The sequence below is a fragment of the Cyanistes caeruleus genome, chromosome 9 (assembly GCF_971803275.1).
Source record: "Cyanistes caeruleus chromosome 9, bCyaCae1.hap1.1, whole genome shotgun sequence".
In the NCBI taxonomy this organism is placed as follows: domain Eukaryota; kingdom Metazoa; phylum Chordata; class Aves; order Passeriformes; family Paridae; genus Cyanistes; species Cyanistes caeruleus.
The window spans coordinates 22,681,325-22,701,553 of NC_141709.1; the positions used below are offsets into that span (position 1 = coordinate 22,681,325).

General features: G+C 39.7%; 1 protein-coding gene across 3 annotated transcripts in view; it reads left to right on the plus strand.

Moving 5' to 3' along the window:
- The window catches only part of LOC111933175 (vitellogenin-1-like), a 44,498-nt gene that overhangs the window by 18,519 nt on the left and 5,750 nt on the right, over window positions 1-20,229 (plus strand). For 2 of the 3 annotated variants that reach the window (XM_086902363.1, XM_086841280.1), the window contains exons 14-30: window positions 2,358-2,482; window positions 2,568-2,669; window positions 2,754-2,873; window positions 3,127-3,316; window positions 3,405-3,498; window positions 3,606-3,791; window positions 8,851-8,995; window positions 10,538-10,757; window positions 11,628-11,797; window positions 12,436-13,584; window positions 13,667-13,723; window positions 14,533-14,739; window positions 15,748-15,954; window positions 17,001-17,143; window positions 17,645-17,783; window positions 18,941-19,076; window positions 19,760-19,946. In XM_086902363.1, the coding sequence (XP_086758489.1) occupies window positions 2,358-2,482; window positions 2,568-2,669; window positions 2,754-2,873; window positions 3,127-3,316; window positions 3,405-3,498; window positions 3,606-3,791; window positions 8,851-8,995; window positions 10,538-10,757; window positions 11,628-11,797; window positions 12,436-13,584; window positions 13,667-13,723; window positions 14,533-14,739; window positions 15,748-15,954; window positions 17,001-17,143; window positions 17,645-17,783; window positions 18,941-19,076; window positions 19,760-19,946 (3,577 nt within the window). The remainder of the gene's footprint in view (window positions 1-2,357; window positions 2,483-2,567; window positions 2,670-2,753; window positions 2,874-3,126; window positions 3,317-3,404; window positions 3,499-3,605; window positions 3,792-8,850; window positions 8,996-10,537; window positions 10,758-11,627; window positions 11,798-12,435; window positions 13,585-13,666; window positions 13,724-14,532; window positions 14,740-15,747; window positions 15,955-17,000; window positions 17,144-17,644; window positions 17,784-18,940; window positions 19,077-19,759; window positions 19,947-20,229) is intronic. The other variant, XM_086902364.1, reaches the window with a different exon arrangement.

Sequence of the window (20,229 nt, forward strand, 5' to 3'; positions counted from 1 at the left end):
GGAGTTACCATAGTGACGGCTGTAATGCAGTACCTATTTCCTTGATAAAAACAAAAATCTGCCCTCAGCATCACAGATCTTTGTGGTGCTAGATTCTGAATTTTTAATGACAGGCAATAATGTCAGCTGAATCTGTCTCTAATCTGGAATTTGTCACATGTGGCTACCACAAATAGTATTCATGCTCTACATTGCTACTGAACTCAAAGGGATGACTCAGGTTCTCCTCAGTGTCAGGACTGTTAGAATCTGACTCTCAATATGCTCAGATTCATATAATTAAATGTGTACTAATGCTTTCACTAAGTCTTCTTTCCCTCATCTTTGGGGCAAGGCATTTAATCAGATATATGAAGGTGTCATCAAACTCTCACAGTGAAATGGCAAATATATTCCTGGAGCATTAGCACTGTGTAATGCCTGAGGTATGGAAAATATTGCTGCTCTCTTCAAGTCAGTGAATTCTATACAATCATTTTATTATTTATAAGCAATACTCTCATTAAGTATCAGGATGTACCATGGACCTTTTAACTAACAGGTTTTGTGGTAAGAACATGAAAGATAGCTTTAACAAATTCACTTAAAGTACTTAAAATACTGTGCCTCAGTGTCCACAAAACACCTGGAAATGCTCTGGCTAAGCTCATGCAGAGAAAAACTAGTCTTCACATTTCCAGGTTTCCTGTCAGCTCCCTAGTAATGTACCAGTGTGGCACCATTTTGTTGTTTTTTGGGGTTTTTTTTAATAGATTACTAGCTACTAAAAGTGGGGTGGGATAAGTACCTGTTCTTGATTGCAGGAGTTGTTCCTCTTGAAACCCAAGGAAACTTAAAAAAGCAGTGGGATTAGTTTAACTCATAAAACAGGACAGGATATAACTGTGCCAAGACCAAGAGGAATTCCTGACCGTGCTCTGCACTGATTCTCTGTGCCTAAGAGCATTATAGATGATAAATCTAAGCAGAGAAATAAGTAGAAACAAATTATTTGCTCAAAGTTCACTCAATAGTTAACAATAATTTAATAATTGGTGCATTTCATGTAAGGGTTTCAGCATTTTGAACTAGATGCATTAAATAGTCTTTGAGTCATTTGAGAGACAAATCTATTGCTCACCATCTGTACTTATAGGACATCTGTATCACTTTCCCTGAACTATTAGCAAAGGATGGCAAATCTGTTTTCATTTCTCATCTCCTTTGTCGAGGTGCCTTAAATGATGTCTCATAAAAGCATTCCATAAGCTGATTTTACAGAGTGTGGCTGGATGTAAATGATATGGATAGGCATATTTTCCATACTTGGAGAAGCTCAAGAGGTGGGCCCATGGGAATCTTAGGAGTTTTAACAAGACCAAGCACAAGATGCTGCACATGGGCACCCTCCATATCAATCCAGGCTGGGGAATGAACAGATCAAAAGAAGCCCTGCCAAGAAGGACTCGGAGTGCTTGAGAAGGAGAGCCTGGACATGAGCCAGCCATGTGCACTTGCAGCCCAGAAATCCAATCCTGTCCTGGGCTGCAGCAAAAGAAGCCTGACCAGCAGGACAAGGGGCAAATGCTGCCCCTCTCCTCTGTTCTTGTGGGACCCCACCTGCAGGGCTGCATCCTGCTCTGGGGCCCTCAGCAAAGGAACTGTTGGAGCAACTCTTAAGGAGGACCAGCAAGATGATCAGATGGGTTGAACACCTCTCCTATGAGGAAAGGCTAAGAGAATTGGGACTGCTCAGTCTGGAGAAGAGGCAGCTCTGGGGTGACCTAATTGTGGCCTTCCAGCTGAAGGGAGTGTGCAAGAGTGTGGAGAGGTGCTTTATACAAAGGCATGGAGTGACAGGACAACAGGGAATGTATTCAAACTGAAAGGGAGTCAATTTATATTAGATATTGGGAATAAATTATTTTCTGTGAGGCTGATGAGACACTGGTACAGCTTGCCCAGAGAAGTTGTGGATGCCTCAATTCTGGAAGTACTCAAGGCAAGGTTGGATGCAGATTTGAGCAAACTGGCCTACTGGAGGGGGCCTGTGCCCATGGCAGGAGGTTGGAACTGGATGATCCTTGAGGTCCCTTCCAACCCAAACCATACTCTATGATACAGCAGAAGCAACTGGAAAAATAACATAACCACCATGCAATGATCAGTCATGCATCACCATGCAATGAGCTTGTAGCTTTGCCCATTATTAGTTAAAAATTCAGAATATTCTGTTTATAACTGTTTTAGAACACCAGTTTTATAGCTGAGTTTTCTGGCCTTGCTCATATGATGCTTATTATTTATTCAGTAAATAGATACAATCTACACACTCTGACCTAGAAACTAATTGTGTCTTACTGCCTATTTTTCTGCAGAGTTCCTTATGAGTGGGCTGGCAGCTAAATATTTGGTACTGAATAATGTGGGTAGCTTAATTCCAGCTATGGCAATGTCCCAGCTACGGACACATTTCCTTGGAAGAGTGGCTGATCCCTTGGAGGTAATTGGGTCTACCCACAGTTTACCCTCTATTCCCTTCTTACAACCATCATCCACTGGCATCTGCACTTTACTTCTTCCCACAGGTAGGAATAACAATTGAAGGCCTGCAGGAGGTGTTTGCTAAAGGTTACTCTCCTGACAGGGACTGGGAGACTGACTATGACTTCAAGAAAATTCTGAAAACGGTAAATTCTGGGGGAAAATAAAATCTCTGATATTGCTTTCTCAAATGTTATGAAGAATCAGGCTTTTTTCATCTTCTCACACAGCTCTCTGACTGGAAGGCATTCTCCAGTGACAAACCTTTTGCATCAGGCTACTTGAAGATGTTTGGCCAAGAGCTGTTTTTTGGTGGACTTGATAAAAACACCATCCAAAACACACTGCAGGTATCATTTTTAAAGCACCACTACCCAAGCATCAAAATATCTAAAATACTGTTACTTTCATATATTCTCTCCCTTTTATAAATTCATGGTTGGGTTTTTTGTCTCTAGTATTAGTCAAGGCAAATAAGGTCAAGCTTTGATCAGGATTATTTATAATCATTGCTGGCAGAATTTCCCCTGAGGCACAGTTAATGACACGGCTCATGACACTCAAGTTCTGCTTATTGAGACATGTTGAACTCTGTAATTGCAGGCATGGTATGGATCTGATGAAAAAATCCCTTCAATAAGGAGAATTATCAGTAGCCTTCAAAGTGGGGTAGGGAGGCAGTGGACCAAAACTCTTCTGTCCTCTGAGATCCGCCGCATCGTGCCCACCTGCACTGGCTTCCCAACAGAGACCAGCTTCTATTACTCCTCTATCACAAAAGTGGCAGGAAATGGTAATATATCTCATTGCTTTGGCAATACAAACATTCTTGCTAGGACTGGAGGGCATTATTAACCCTTTCTTTGCTTTCTTTGTAATAGTTCAAGCACAGATTGCACCTTCTCCAAAGTCTGATTTCAGATTGACTGAGTTACTAAATGCCAACATTAGGCTGAGATCCAAAATGAGTCTAAGGTAGGTGTTTAGTATAAAAGAATAATATTTCCAAGTGACAGAGGACATACATATTCAACAGCTGTTTGCTGCATGAACATAATTATACCCTCATTCTACCTTTTCAGCATGGCCAAGGAGATGACCTTTGTAATGGGAATCAACACACACACAGTCCAGGCAGGGCTGGAAGCACGCACCAAAATTAGTGCTCATGTACCTGTGAATGTTGTTGCCACTATCCAGATGAGGGAAAAAGGTATCAAAATTGAAATTCCACCATGTAAAGATGAGACTAACATAATTAGCATAAGGTAAGAAATATCACTTAGTATCTTTCTATGTAGAAACACAGAGTCTCCTAAATAAATCCAAATATATTTAGGAATCTTGTCTTTGACTTACAGCTTGAATAAGTGGTGGTGATTGGTATAGTTGTTTATTTTAAATGAAATGTCATGTACTTAAACTTTGCTTGAAAATGTGTGTTATCTTCTGTGGTGTTCACCTGAAAACCCTCCTTAGGACTATATCTCAGTTGTTGAGATCTATATGCTATTTGAAATACAAGTGACATAAAATTTCTATCTTGATACAAATATTTGAACTGGGAACACTATGGAAGATATAAGTCAGCTGAATCCTATCAGTTAGAACAGTTAACCCATCTATATTTGCATTAGATGCCTTGAAGCATAGAGGGTTTGGTGTTTCTTATGTTTTTACCTTGTTCCCCTGTGGCTGCCATTTGGTTTTCTTACCTGTTAGGTCTCCTTGATTTATTATCAGTGCATGCAATTACAATACACTCTGGAAAACTGTTGTAGCCAGATGCCAAACAAATGAAAACAGATGGAAATACAAATGCAAAGAGCAGGAGGAAACAGAAAGAGTATGTCCAAGGAATCAAAGCAGTAGACCAAACTTAGGAAACCCTCACACGTGCACACATGAAAAAAACCTGAGAAAGAGGAGCTGAAAATTCATCACGAAGGAAAAAGCTTCACTGACAACAGAAATCAGCGATTACACAAACCACTGAAATGTTAAGAGGTTTCTGCTCTAGGAATACAGCAGTAACAAAAGAGCTCAGTTGGTTGATCCAGCTGCAATTAGCATTCATGGCTGCTGGCCCAGAGATGCTCTGCAGGTCTCCTCAATTTAGCCACCAGTTAGGCTCATCATTATTTCCCCTTGTCCTTCAATAGTCACTGACCATTTGACATCTCATCTTCCTCCCTAAGACAATTCCTCCACTCCATCAAGTGTGGTTGTAACAAGGGTCTCTCCATGCAGAGGTAGGGAGGGTCTCACCATTTCAGAGATGAAAAGTTAGCTGCATGGGGGTTTTTGGTTCAGTTTCTTATGGAGGCCAGGACAGTCTGCTCCTAAGGCCATCAGGGACTGCAGGCAACAGCTCTCACTAGTTCCCAATGTTAGAGAGGGTGAGGCAGCTATTAATGAACTCAATAAGCACACTCAATTGAAATGAGAATATTGAATACTGATAGGAAGTTTAGGGCCTCAAGAAGAGAGAAATTTTAACAGACGGATCCTCCCTGCAAATAAATAAAAAATAGCCTCTTTTGGCTTAAGGGGAGATCAAATGAGACACAAAAAGGGTTAAAAACATTGCCATAAAGCAGAAAGCAACTCAGTGTCAGAAACAAGGTATTACAGCAGAGAAGCCCATGAGTTCCAGCAAAAACCCTGCTCTAGACCCTGCAGCATTACCATTTATAAAGTGAAGTAGTCACTTGGAAATAGCTCCATAATGCCAAGAATATGAGAAAGCTAATAGTCACTAGATGACTTCTAGCACCATCAATTTCTCTCCAAAAAGCATTCCCATTCACTGTTACAAAACAAATGGCCAGTGGAAACCACACAGAGCAATGAAACAGCAATGAGTGCAAGTGAAGGCAAAGCAATAACTGGAGAATGTAACATTGAATCACATCACAGAGGAGGTCAAAGACCAAGCAAAGTAAAATCTTAGAAACATGAAGAGAAATGAGCAGGCATGGTAGAGAGAAAGGAGAAATATATATCTATATAGATAAAGATATATAGATATATCTATATATAGCTATATAGACTGAGTTTAAAATTTTAGTTCAACATAGTCTTTTTCTTTCTTTTGCATAGATATACCAAATAATAAAGATCCAATTGAAGTCAGTATTTTAGAGATATTGTGACACCTTCCCTTGTTAGCTTTAAATTCCCCATTTAAAGAAAGCTATTGATCTTTCTTGTATTTGTGAGCTCTGTTCAAAATATTTTAGTATTGGGCACTATCTTGATGGTCAGCAGGTTACCCTCTGTAGTCCCATCTCATTAAAGCTAGACAGGATATGATATTATTTTCCTCAACATATCTCATATTCAGACACATGAAGCAAACAGTTTTCAACAGCATTAAGTTCATTTATATCCTACACACCATAAAGGTTATAACCTGTCACAGCAGTGGGATTTATATAAATTTTCAAGAGCCAAAGAGAAATTCAGGTAAGTAATCACAAGCTCAAAAAGGAAAAAAAAAAGAAAACTTTGGTGATAGAGAGGTTGCATTCCCAAGACAAATCAGCACATTATGGGCTCAAGTCTCTCTATAGCAAAAATCAGAGCACAGTAATTAATCGTACTATGGAGAGAATATATAGCATGTGTTTCAATTCAATCCTATCAAAATTTAATTAAAAATAATGGTTATTTTTAAGGCTCTTTTAGCATAATTATTTAGTATACTACAGATGGCTACTTCAACATACTTTTAAACAAAATTTACAAGAAGTAAAAATCAAATAAATTTCAGGGGAAATTAGAGCTCTGTGATTAAAGTATAAATATGGAGAGCTGCCAGAGAATGCACTTTGCTAATATACCACATATTCATAATGACAGCATACTGAAGTGTATACATAATCATGAATCGAGCTTGTATCATAAGGTTTTTTGTTTATTTTAGCTGTAGGATAAGCAGAAATTTCTTCACATAGGCATCTTATTTATAAAATGAAACAGGTAATTAGAAAATTCCTTGTACAATATGACTACATACATCTAGACATCTGTACATCTATAGCAGAAAATGCAGAAGAGGCAGCTTAGACTGTGATCTTGTTGAGGCAGTGAGGTGTGTTTGGAGGGCAGAAAAGGGAAACAGGTGGGGCTCTAAGTCTCTCTTTTTATAATACCTTTGCACCAAAGTTGGAAAGGAGATGTGTAGGAAAGGCAGAGTATTTTGTTTCACCACATCAGAAAGAGAGCTAAGGATCTGTCTGACTGATTGTATCTTGTTTCTCTTTTGTTTACATGTGATGTCACACCTGGGAAAATAGTTTTTCGTTGATTGTTTTTCATTTTAAACAGACATTTGAGGTCTTCTGTCCCATGTTAGGAATGTGTGTAAGGCCACACTCACTGAAACATCAGTGGGTCCAACATAGCTGAGTTGCTTGTCCCTTACCCCTGCAGTGAGTTTGGCTTATATTATAGCACAGCTTCTTCTCTTATCCAAAAAATGCACTAATACATATTGGAAAACCTCCTTTTTATTTTTTTCCCCTTGTGTGGGATCAGAGAGAACAGATTCTTTCATACCATAGCTTTAGGCCTTCTTTGTGACTGTTTTTTCTTGTTAAAGCACCAGAGCTGGCTCTTGTAGCCTATTTTTACTGTGCCGTGTGATTCTGCAGACATTGACACGTGTCACCTGTGATGCAGCTACATTTGTCCGCTCTCTGTGCTCAACAGGGAGGAATCGATCCTTCACTTTCATTAGGTGGCAGGAGTAGACTATTGGCATAAAAATACTAAAAAAAAATTGGAAAAGAAACCCCAGGGCTTTCTGCTTGGAGATCCAGCCTGCAGTTCAGTGGTCATTTGAATTATTGAATGGGATTAAAATAAAACCATTTCCCTTTTTGTCTCTTTACCCAGATGAACCATCTGAAATGCAAGTTGATTTGTATTTTCTTTTATCCCCTCAGCTTGTTAGGGAGAATATTTTATTTCAGATTCCATTCTTCAAGGTTCTCCTATCACCCAGCGTGGAGCGTTGCTGTCATGTCCTTATCTAAAAAAAGAGAGAGATGGAAAAGAAAACAAAGCCCACAGGTGACACACGTTTTATTGAGGTGTTCCACATGAAGAGCAATTGTGTGCTTTACATTGCACACAGCACGGTAGGAGCCTTCAAGAGGAAGAGAGGGCTATCAAATGAATACAAATTCATCTTTCAAATAGGTTAGATTGGAATTGCTCAGGCTAGTACAGTGTGGACCGTATTAAAATAGAGACCATTTTGAGACCATCTTCCCATTCACTGTCACAGCGGCCACCTCCATTGGCAGACCACAAAAGCCCCAGGGCAAAGAGATCAGCTTCATCCTTGAGAAAGAGCACATGGGGGATTTTGAGATGAATGCTAGCTGATAATGGCTAATAAGGTAGAGCTAGCACAGTGTTAATAGCTGAGGGAAACAGGTTTTTGTCTCTCAATAGCATTTCAGCATTTGAGATGTTTCTCTGACCCAAAACAAAACTCTCAGTCCACAGCACCATAAAAAGTTCCCTGAAGAATGTGGGGTATGAAGCCAGGGGTTCAGAATATTTTATCATAAGAGTCTCAGTCTCATGCTGCACCTTCTATCACTGATCTGGGATCCTGACAAATGCACTTAGAGTTCACAGCACTGGGAACAAAGTACTGAGCACATTAACATAAATAGGCTCCTAACCTTCCTGCACACCTCTCTTGACCTCTTGCCAAGTCATGGCCAAGCCATGAGTATTAGTGAATTTAAATCAAGCTGGAGACACTTTCACGATTTCATGCTCCTTTCTTCAATTCTGCTTTAATAAAAATAACACAGGAAACTGTTTTCAGTAGCCACCAGGTTGTTTTTTGAAGTTATGGCAGTATTTTTCCAAATACAATGTCAAAACAAATTAGAAATAAGGCTACTTCAATGAACACACAAATGATGAGTTTAAAAATTTGAAAGTCCAGGAGCTCAAAACGGGTGACTCAAAAATTTAATAACGTAATCCACAGCCAAACTTCTAAGTGTGCTGTTTTTCATGGTATTAGGGTATGAAGATCCAACCAGCTGTAAGGATTTTAACCTGTACTCATGATTCTAAAATCCTGACTGGGCTATCTGCCCCTGAGATTGGTTTGTGTCTTTATTGACTCTTAGCAGTCCTTGAAAACACAGATAACAGGAAGGATGCTGTAAATATCTGTAAAGCAATTTGCAAGGTATGATACTTGTTGCTGAGTGCAGGCTACAAGGCATTATTCAGGTCTTTTCCTCAGCAGTGCTTTATCAATACTGGTTTCCTCTAATGCTTATTTTGCAGGTCTAAGACATTTGCTGTTACACGAAATATTGGGGATTTGGATGCTACTAAGATGACTCCAGTTCTTTTACCTGAAGCAGTGCCTGACATAATGAAGATGTCCTTCAATTCAGATTCTGCATCAGGCGAGACTGATAACATTTGGGTAAATGATGTCGTGTCTGAATACTCTTTTTTGGGCTTCTAGACAGGAGGGAACCATTTCTTTTCTTGAAAGGGTACAATTTATCTCTGACCAATGCTGCTTCACTTGAAATAAGTCAGGTTCAACCTAATAACACAAATAGCTTTACAGTAACATTATTTTAATATCTGGACTGTAATACATCAAATTTGTAACACTTTTTTTAAAGCAAAAGTATTTTCTTTTGGTAATTAATTTTGCACTGCCATCTACAGGCCCGTGATCTTTAAAATACTTCACAGCCATTATGCAAGCATCACATTCCTGGGGCAGTCACAAATGTTCTATAAGATGCTCCACTGCTCAACTCAGAGAGCCAAATTTAATGCTCATAAGCATCCTGATTCAAGGATGGAGTGCAGTTTGGGTCATGACTTCCTGAGCCAGGTTTCTGTAAAGCCAGGAGAGGTTTCTAAGATGGGCAGTGTTGTGAAGGCATCGCTGTGACAATTCATTGAGCAAAAGACTGACAGAGGTGAAGAATATTCTGTCCTGTTCTGGTTTCATTGTTATCCTGCACCTCTGAAGGGTTTTCAGATAAAATAAGAGATGAACAGAGGACAAGAGCAGCACTTTCCTATGGAGAAGTCAATAGACAAACGTGCTATCAGTGAGAGCAGTTTCCAATACCCTGGAACAAGCTTTATTTCGCTTTTGTGCCTCTGTGCTGCCCTTCCTGAAAACTCCACAGTTATTCTTAAATGAACAGCAACTGAAAAATGGCACTGAGTGGAGCATTTCCCAGTATCACTAGAAAATCCAGGTTTTTTTGGTAAGGTTCATACAAGGCTGGAATCTTGTGAGATATGATAAACAGCATTAAAAAACTAATTGCAAACCTGAATTATATGTGAAATGAAAGCTTGTGTTTATTCTGCCCTTAGGTATTTGCTTCATTGCTTCAGAAAATCATAGTTTTTATTTCATGGATTTGATTCCAATTTTAATTTTAATTTGTTCTTCTGTAAGCATTGCTTACTACATGTAAATTGCATAGATTTTAGTGGAAATTTCTAATACATTATATGTTTTAACCATTTAATTTATATAGTGTCACATTCATGTCAGACCTATGTGAGTCAGAATTTTTGTGGACATAATTGAAAGTTCTGTTGTCTGACACATAAAAAATCAAAGAAAAAAGCTTCAGTCAGTCTAAAGCACACTCAGCTTTATCATTTATCCGCTATCATTTATCAGCTTTTAACATTGTCTAATATTCCAGGAAAACAAATTTAAATATTTAGAATTAATTTGTGACATAATTTTCCATTCTTATAGCCTGAAGCTCCTTTTAGGGTAGGTAGTCTAATCAACCCATTCAGATCAGAATTTTGTCCAGTTTAAAACCAAGCTGTCCTATGTCACTGCCTTGGTATCTCAAATAAACTGGTTAATTCACCCTGCAGGGTACAGGTAACTGTTACCAAAGTAAGGTACATAACATGCAGGTATTCTTCTCACTGTTGTCTGAGTTAACTTGACATGTGTGCTATCTAATAGGATAGACAGTCTGCAGAGGATGTTTCATCAGGAAATCCCTTTTCTTCTGGACATTCTTCTTCCCTAAAAGAGCCGTTTGTTCAGTCCGTGTGCTTCAATGCAAGTACATTTGGAGTTCAAGTGTGCATTGAGAAGAAAAGCGTGCACGCAGCATTTATCAGGAACGTGCCTCTTTATTACCTAGTTGGAGAGCATGCCCTGAGAATGACCTTCAAGCCAGGTAAATACAACTGGGCACAAAAAAGAAAATAGTGGGTGAAAATACGCACACACACAGGCATACAGACAGATAGATACAGATGTATATGTACCTACATATTTTTTACATCTTAAGTATCACTAAATCCACAATTAGAAGTACAAGGCCTGCCAGTATTGGCAACAGACTATGCTCGCAGCAGGAATCCATTTCTCCCCCAGCCGCCTGAGAAGCAATTTCCCAGCTCTCCCAGCAATGTCACTCAGCGTGGCCAGCGTCAAGCAGGGCTGATCTGTGCCTGCAGAGTGTGTCTGATGCATCCTGAATCATTGGATTTGGGATGCAAGCACGAAGCAATTGGACATGGGCAACAGATCTGATGCAGTGTCCTGTAGCTACATTCTAAAACCCAGCCTCTAAAAGGGAATTATGGATTAACCCTGCCAGGATCTAGTCCTTAATGTCTTAATCCATGATCATAAGAAATAAAAGCACAGCAGGCCACTGAACTGGCTTTCCTAAGTACCAAACTAATGGCCTAACCATTGGGCCATTCTTTAGCGTTCAAGAGTTGAGCCTCTACTCCTGTCTGACGTTTAATTCATTAACCCATGGTTTATCTCTTTAAGCAATCCAATTCACTTGACTAAAATCTGCTGATGGCTTTGTTTATTGGCTTGAAAAAATCCAGTATCATGGTCATATCTTAAAATTTTATTGCCATTATGTGCTTTAGCTATATGAGAAAATTTTGAACAAAGTTGCTCAATACCAATCATAATCATTGGATATTTATATTTGAGAAAAAATTGCTAAATTATGGTAAAATTGGCTTGTTCTCTCATTTAGTTGCTAATAGTAACAGTAATACTAATTGTCATGAAATTTCAGTTTACACTGAGGCACCCATTGAAAAAATACAAGTCACAATTCAAGCAGGAGACCAAGCTCCTACAAAAATGGTACGCCTAGTAACATTTGAAGATCCAGAAGCACAAGCATCTTCCAGAAAAGAAGCAATTAAAAAAGTGAAGAAGATCCTTGCTGACACTGATGATCAGGTACTGCTGCAAAATTCCACTTCTGGATTTGTGGGAGACATTATACAAAGCTTACTTTTATTCCTTCTACTGAGTAGCTTCCTTTGTTTAGATATTATACCAAAGTGGAAAATAAAGACAGACATTTGGGTACACAACTCTTTCAGCAGGTCTTTTGTTGACACTCACCCTTTCTGCAAATGAAAGACATTAGAAAGAGCAAGTTGGTTTTGTATGCTTTTCTGAAAATCTCTTGTAAGAGATAAAATAGCTGTTGTGTGCCCAAAAAGTAGTCTGTTATTTACAGCTACTGCAACTGCAGCAAAATGCTTTGACACCAGCTACACAACCTGCCCTGAGACAGTGACAGCTACAGCATTGTCATTACTGATACCAGTTGCATGTCATTGTGTGGTCACCTGCTGCATTCTCCTTATCACAAAAGTGTTTGGGGCATTGTTCTGCTTATGTGTGGGTTTAACACATTATTATGAAATTGCCTTTGAATTACTGTGATGTGTTGCAAGAAGGTTATCAAGCATGCACCTTGTCTTCTAAGGCAGCAGAGATTCAGAAGTGTCTGTATCTGATGTTACTTATGCCATTCTGCATGAACACAGAAAAATAATTATTTTTTTTCCAATGTTCCCCTTGACTAGGGGACAAGAAAATATAGGAGCTCGTCATCCAGTGCCAGCAGCGCCAGTGGGAGTGCCGAGAGTACAACGAGCAGCCCCTCCAGCAGCAGCTCTGATGACAGAGCATCACAGGGAGGAACCCAGATAAATCTGAAAACAGGGCACTCCAAAGCCAAAGGAAAGAAGTTCTACCCCTTTGGGGGCAGTGACAGTAGCAGCAGTAGTGGTAGCAGCAGTAGTGGTAGCAGCAGCAGCAAAAGCAGCAGTGGCAGCAGTAGTGGCAGTAGTAGCAGTAGTAGTAGCAGTGGCAGTAGTAGTGACAGTAGTAGCAGCAAGAGCAGTAGTAGCAGTAGCAAGAGCAGTAGTAGCAGTAGTAGTAGCAGTGGCAGTAGTAGTGACAGTAGTAGCAGCAAGAGCAGTAGTAGCAGTAGCAAGAGCAGTAGCAGTAAGATTAGCAGCAGCAAGGACAGCAGCAGCAGCAGCAAGGACAGGAGCAGAAGCAAGGACAGCAGTAGCAGCAAGGACAGCAGCAGCAAGGACAGCAGCAGCAGCAAGGACAGCACCAGCAAGGACAGCAGCAGCAGCAAGGACAGCAGCAGTAGCAGCAGCAGTAGGAGCAGCAGCAAGGACAGCAGCAGTAGCAGCAGCAGTAGTAGCAGCAGCAAGGACAGAAGCAGTAGCAGCAGCAGTAGGAGCAGTAGCAGTAGTAGAAGAAGCAAGGATAGCAGCAGCAGCAAGGACAGCAGCAGTAGCAGCAGCAGTAGGAGCAGCAGCAGTAGCAGCAGCAGCAGTAGGAGCAGCAGCAAGGACAGCAGCAGCAGTAAGATCAGTAGGAGCAGAAGCAGTGGTAGCAGCAGCCAGAGCAGCAGAAGCAGTAGCAGCAGCAGCAAAGGCAGTACCAGAGGTAGCGCTGGTAGCAGCAGCAGTAGCAAAGCATCTGGTATAAAGCATAAGGCTAAGAAGCAGTCCAAGACCACATCATTTCCACTTGCCAGTGCTGCTAAAGGAGAAAGAAGTGTCCGTGAGCAGAAGCCTAAAACACGGAGTAGCAGCAGCAGTGAAAGCACTGGTGCTTCCCATTGGCACAGCAAATCTGACAAACGAGCTGAGACGAGCCACGTCAAGAACCGAGTGAATAGTGGCAGTAGTCACTACATTTCTACAGATTGGGTAAAATGTCTAATACTTCGACTTCTGCTGGGAGGTGATCTTTACTGAGCTGTAGGTAATAACTTCTTTTGGAATTTTGCAGAAATCTCACCTTCCAAAAGTATACAATCTCCGCTTCAGCTCTGCTCACATCCATTGGGTAGGTACCTAATTCAAGTGCACATTGCCATGGTAGCTGCAGCTGAGAGATCAAGCCTTTTACTGAAAGGCTTTGATTGGGCCATTTCCCTTGACCATTCCATAATGCCCAAGAACAATATTGATGATGTACAAAAAAAACAGACTTATTACTAATATGTTATTACACTACATCCTTTTGGTGTTGCAGCATTTGCAATTCTCAAATTTGGGTTAGGACACACAAATGCAGCCAAAGCTAAGTTAACACAGACCATGGGGGAACCATAAAGCAGCAGGACCTTCCAATGTCCACAGTTCTTAGGCAACCATGACAAATCATTACACAGATTTTTTCAGAAACCAGGTTCAGTACACATTACGGCACAAAGGTATTTTTAGCATATATTAGAAGGGTAATAATGGCTTTTGTAGGTGTTACCTGTACAGCTATTATATATTCTGCATGTGAAAGAAGATGATTTATAGTGTTATTCATAAAATTGTATTATCTTTTTTTTTCTGGATATGGATGTATTTGACCATTTATGAAATGCCACTTTTCATTTTCCCTAGCGTTAGATCTGAGCTGTGTAATATTGTCATTTGCAATCAGTGTCTAGCAGTCTTTCTTTCAGCAGAGATGTTGAGGTGGATCCGAGGCACATTCCAACCCAACATAATTCATGTCTACATATGGAAATAAAAATATCACCCTAGATATGTCCAAGTCTGTTACTTATAAAGGGAGGCTGATAGCTGTGATTTTGATATTTACACTGTAAAACTAGAGGCTACCTCATAGATTTTTAACCTATTTTTATCTCATAGCATCCAGATCATAAAGGATCAAGCAGCTCATCTTCATCTTCCTCTGAGCTGGGAAGCAGCCACAGAAACAGCAGCAGCAGCAGCAGCAGCAGCAGCAGCAGCAGCAGCCACAGCCACCACCATGGAGAAAATTCTGCTCACAGCTCAAGGAGGAGCAAAAGAGTCAGCATCCATCACCACAGCCATGGCTCCAGCCTGACACGTGAGGTACAGCTCTGTGTGTGGTACCCAGAGTAGCCAGGCTTAGCTGGGAGCTGTGGATGTGGTGGCACCAACCAGCTGAGGAGGTTAGGCTCAGGAAGGACATTAAAAGTCGACTCTGTAAATTGAAAGTCAAAATTCATTGAGATATTTCCCCCTGAAAAAAAATTTTTTTTTTTTTTAAATCCCCTTGTGTTCAGGCTTTTGTTTGCCTGTTTCCTTTACTTCATTTCTGAAGGTGTTTGCAGTATGTGAAAGACTGGGTTTGGAAATTATACACATTGAAGGGAATGTAGCTGTAAGTTAAAGAAGAAAGAATTTTCTTTTCCCTGTGAAAGCCCAGAATACAAAATCAGTTGCTCTAGGTAAAAATGAAGAAGAAATAAATAAGTCTGCCTAATTATTTTTAAATGTAGACTGGAGGTCATGAGTGCATGCAGAGTATAACTAAAATCAGACTTTCCATGGGCATTACTGATTGGTAAATGTGCAGGTCCATTAAGCACAGATCATCTTTACCTTTATTATGCACTTAGTATTCTATAATTGCACTGCATAAAGGTATCTACATAATAATAGAAAAGATAGTTTTGCAAATGCCGGCAATGTCTGGGGTAATTCTGCTACTAAGCAGGATTTCAAAATATCTGATTGGCTTGAAGAAACTGTAGTATAGTAAAATAAGCTGTGAATGCATATGCTACTCTAAATGTCTCTAGTACACATTGTAGGCAGCTATTTGAAACATTAAAATAATGAACAAAATCTTGCTATATGCATAAAGATAGCTTGGAAGCATCTTGGACGCCTCATGAAAATAATCACGTCTTTGAATAATTGAATTTCCAACCAAATTCATCCTTAACTGTTGTGGATATAGAAATAAGTACTGCGAACTAAACTGATGAAGGACAAGGGCTGCTGTCTGCTATCAGCACACATTAACTGGACTGCAGGCTCTCTGGTGAATACACAAAAATACTTAAGCACAGATGGTTGGGGGCTCTTTTTCAGCGCAACTTCCTGGGAGATGTAATTCCACCTGGCATTACGATTGTGGCACAGGCAGTAAGGAGTGACAACAGAAATCAAGGTTATCAAGCTACAGCATATGTTCGTTCTGATGCTGCCAAAGTTGATGTGCAACTAGTTGTGGTTCAGCTGGCTGAAACCAATTGGAAAGCGTGTGCTGATGCTGTGATACTGCCTCTGAAAGCACAGGTAAGTGCACAGGCAGCCTCGCACTGAGAGACATCTACAAAGCCCGCAGTAGGCACTGAGAATCTGCTGATTAGGAATATTAAACAGGAAAGGCATACTTATTTTGAAATGTTTTGTAAAGTTTCAGAAAATATTTCACTATTCTTTCGAATTAAATTAGATAATATTAAAAAAAATACACACTTCAAAATATGGCAAAAAAAATATTGATTTTCAAGATAAATCAAAATATAACCAGTAAAATAATAAAAAATATTTGAAAAATTTACTTCTTCATCACAATTTATTATTTGTTCTACTCTGAGTTCACTTAGGAGTTGAACTCTTTCCAGGTGGAGTTGGATGATTCTTCTCGGTCCCTTCCAAATCAGACTGTTCTGTGATTTCAAAAGATTCATAACTCAAATATATTTACAATGTTGTTTTTCTTATATTTATATGAAAAGATGGACAAAACAAAGTTGGGTAACAGGTTGATGCCAAAGAGAGCATCATAAGTGAAAGAACAGGTCCTTACATTTTTGCATATCCTTGTGCTGTGCTTCTTGTGAGCTTTTTAGAGCAAGAGATGTTTGTGCAACAATTTGCAAACCTCTGCTTTTTGCAATTAACAGATTCAGCATGATATTCAGTATTGAAGAAAGTGGGGTGGGTTCAAATCAGGAGGTCTTGGGAAAGGCGAAGATAAATTATAGTGCATTAAATTTTATAATGCAAAAAATTAAAGTGCAGTCCTCTTCTAGGAAAAAATACTTATTGATTAAGTTACCACATCTAAGGAAATCTCAACATGTTTCAGAGGCTGCTTTGAGACAGGAACATGTATATGTAGTTCTACACAAACCAGAAAACCTTTTTTCCTAGTATACCTCAGATTTTGTATGAAGAAGTCAAAATTTCTCTGTGAGCCTGTTGAGAGTAAAAGATTGGAAATATGAAGGAACAGTGCACAAATCAGTGAAAGAAAATTTTGCATTTTGAAATGGTCAGGGTTCATTCTGGGATTGTTTTCTGAGCTTTGGGTGACTGTTTCCCTGTTTACAAAGGCCAGACTGAGATGGGGCAAGGAGTGTCGGGATTACAGGATATCAGCAGTGGCCACCACAGGAAAACTGGCAAGGAAGCCAGCTGCACAGCTGAAGGTGCAATGGGGAAAGCTTCCATCCTGGATAAAAAAGACAAGCACAGCGTATGTAATTCATTATTTCCTAAGTTTTTATTTGACTTTTTTACCCTACTTGGCTTTTGAAAAACACTGAAAGAATTGAATTAAATTTTTCAACCCAAACATACTTGTGCAGGCAGTGCTTGAATGGAAAAACGGTACACAAGTATTTTATGAATGTGCTCTACTTTTTCCATGTTTCATATTAAATTATAGCCTCCAAATATTTCAAAAGCATGTTAGATTTCATTTTCCATATTAAATTATTTGCTATTTCAGTTCAAAAGCCCTTTACGTTTTAAAATATTCTTCTATTCGGTCTCAAAAAATAACCATTTGAACAGGCAAAATAAAACCAGTGTGTTTCTTCTGGATAAAATCAACCATTTAATTTAACCCAAAGTATTACTTCCTTGACTTTTCACTTCTTACATTTTTTCCTGACTTTTTGGATCTGCTGGCAGTCCTCACCATCCCATGTGTGCTTTTGTTCGTGCACCTGAGTTTGCCATATCTTATCTCCAGATTCATGCAGTACGTTCCTGGTGCAGCACTTGTGTTGGGCTTCTCAGAAGTACATCAGAGAAATCCATCTCATGAATTTACAGTAAGAGCAGCTGCAACATCTCCTCGAACAATTGATACAGTAATTAAAGCTCCTGAGGTACGTTAAATTTTCATTTTTCCTTCCCTCACCTTGAATGATTTTCAACTTTGAATGTTTCGACACTTAATGTAAAGAAACAAAAAGCAAAACATTCCCTTTTAGAGAAGCTGCTATATACCTGACTATGTTAGGTGGGTGTTCAAATACATACAACAGTTCTCTTGATTTTGTGCTGCTTTGGCCTGCTGCAGTAGAAGGTTGAAAATCAGACTGTAGTCAAATACTTTATTTGCATTCTGAGAACAGCAGTGAGGCCAAATTGTCTCAAGTATGACTGCTCTGCACTCACACCTTTATGCATTTTTACCCAGAGTGGCTCTCAGAGCAGATAGAGGGGGGCTTGAGAACACTTTGCACCCTGCTGCAGCCACAAGCAGCACCTGTATGTGCTGGCACTCCAGTCCCACATCTGCAGTAGCCATGCTTGATGTGACTGGCCTGAGCAAGCCACAAATACAACTCTGCTCCCACCAGGCTGGAGCAGTTAGTCGCCCTCTCAGAGCAGCCTGCACAGGCAGAGCCTGCAGGGTCCCACTAATTAGTTGGTCCTTGTCCACCAAATCTCTATGCACCTCTTTGAAAAATTTCCCCTATGAATCTCTGGCAAATTAATAACCTCTAGCTATTCATACACAGAAACTTGTGTGTCCTTAACCCTCCATTGTGCTTCAGTACTGCAGGATCTTTAATATGTGATAATAAAGAAGTCGGTACATTAGGCATTCATTTGACTCTCTTGGCAAATATAATTCATAGCTACAGTGAAGGATCTCACCCCAATGCTGAACATGCTGGTTTTCAACCTTTAATGGATGATATTCATTTTTCCAAACACATCCATCATCTCAGTTACTCAACTTGTTACCATATTTTTTAAGAACTCACTCAATTATCACTTAAACTCATCTCTATCAGTTACAATATTCTTAACAATATCTTATAAAGTCAGATATGACTAGAAGAGATGATAATGATTCCTCACAAAAGCTGAAGGTTAGGGTGCATTCTGCAGAGACTAACACAACTGCAATTGTAGAAATGCATCTTCAAGGTGTTTGTTTTTATTTCCAAGGTAAGAGTGGGGGTTTTTTGCAGTCATATTTTGAGTATATGGTTCAATTTATCTTAATGTATTTTCATTTCTGCTTTTCCAGGTAACACTTTATTGTCAGGGATTCCGATTGCCATTCACTCTGCCCTTAGGCCCATCTCCAGCTTACGAGACTCGAGATATCACTGCCTGGAATTTATTCCCTGAAATAGCTTCACAAATAGCACAAGAAGATCAATGTAAATGTTACTTATATGTTTGTCTCATGAATAAGCAATGTGTGTAGATCCATACTCTGCCATGGCTGGGCCTTGCCTTTCCTTCTAATGGTCTTACAGGGAAGCATAGCACCTGTAGCCCTGCTTCCAGCAGCTCGTTCCCTCACAGAGAAGCAGGTTTTTTGGCAGGTGAATGAAGAGGATTCAAATGTCTGTAAACCTTCAGAGTTTGGGGCTCACTCCTGTCTTCAAGGACTAGAGGTTGCCTTTTGCCCCTCCTGAGAAGGTGCCAGCTCTGCATTGAGAGGCATCAGGTGATGGGCACAAGACAGTCCGTGTATTTTCTGTCTAGTTTATTTTATTCAAAAAAGGACCACAAACTGGTTGGTGCCTAGCATTCCTGTGGGAAGTGGGGAGTTTTTATCACAGTTTGTTATGGCAACCAGTTTCTCACGAATATTGTACATTTTAGTCCCTGTTAGTTTGAATTTTTTGTTTGGTATGCAATCAAAATCAATACTAATATAGTCTAGAGCAGGTAGTTATTTTATAGTGTTCTCATGTCCTTACAGACTTGTGCCAAAGAGATGAAGTTTTCTTCCTGTTTGCTGGGTAGTTCAATCTCATAGAGGTGTCTTTCAGTACTTCACAGCAACACACACAGTGGTCATATCTGCCTCTTCTTTTATGGTTTTGTTTTGCAGCCACGTGTGAAATCGGGGAGAGAGACTTCAAAACATTTGATCGTGTGAGCCATTCATACTCTTTCAATAAAAGCTGCAACCTGGTGGTGGTTCAAGACTGTACTGAGCACCCAAAATTCATCATTTCTACAAGGAAGGTTGATCCTCAGTCTTTCTCAAGAGAGGTTCACATAAATACAACAGCAGCGTAAGTGTGGTTATACTGAGGCTTAGAAATCAGGTATAAAGTTTCTCAGTGAGTTAGTCTGGGAGTGGCAGATATCTAGTTTCTAGCTGAAACTGGTTTTGAATGAGACATATGGGGACAGAATTTCCAGAAAGGATCTTCATCTGAGACTCTATGGTGTAGTTGCTCTTGTCTTGAATTCTACCACCACCAATATCTGAAAACTTGCTCACTCAGTTCCCATGCTGTCTTTTCTTTAAAGGCTGAGTATTAAAGCCTACAGTCCCAATTAATTTTGCACTTT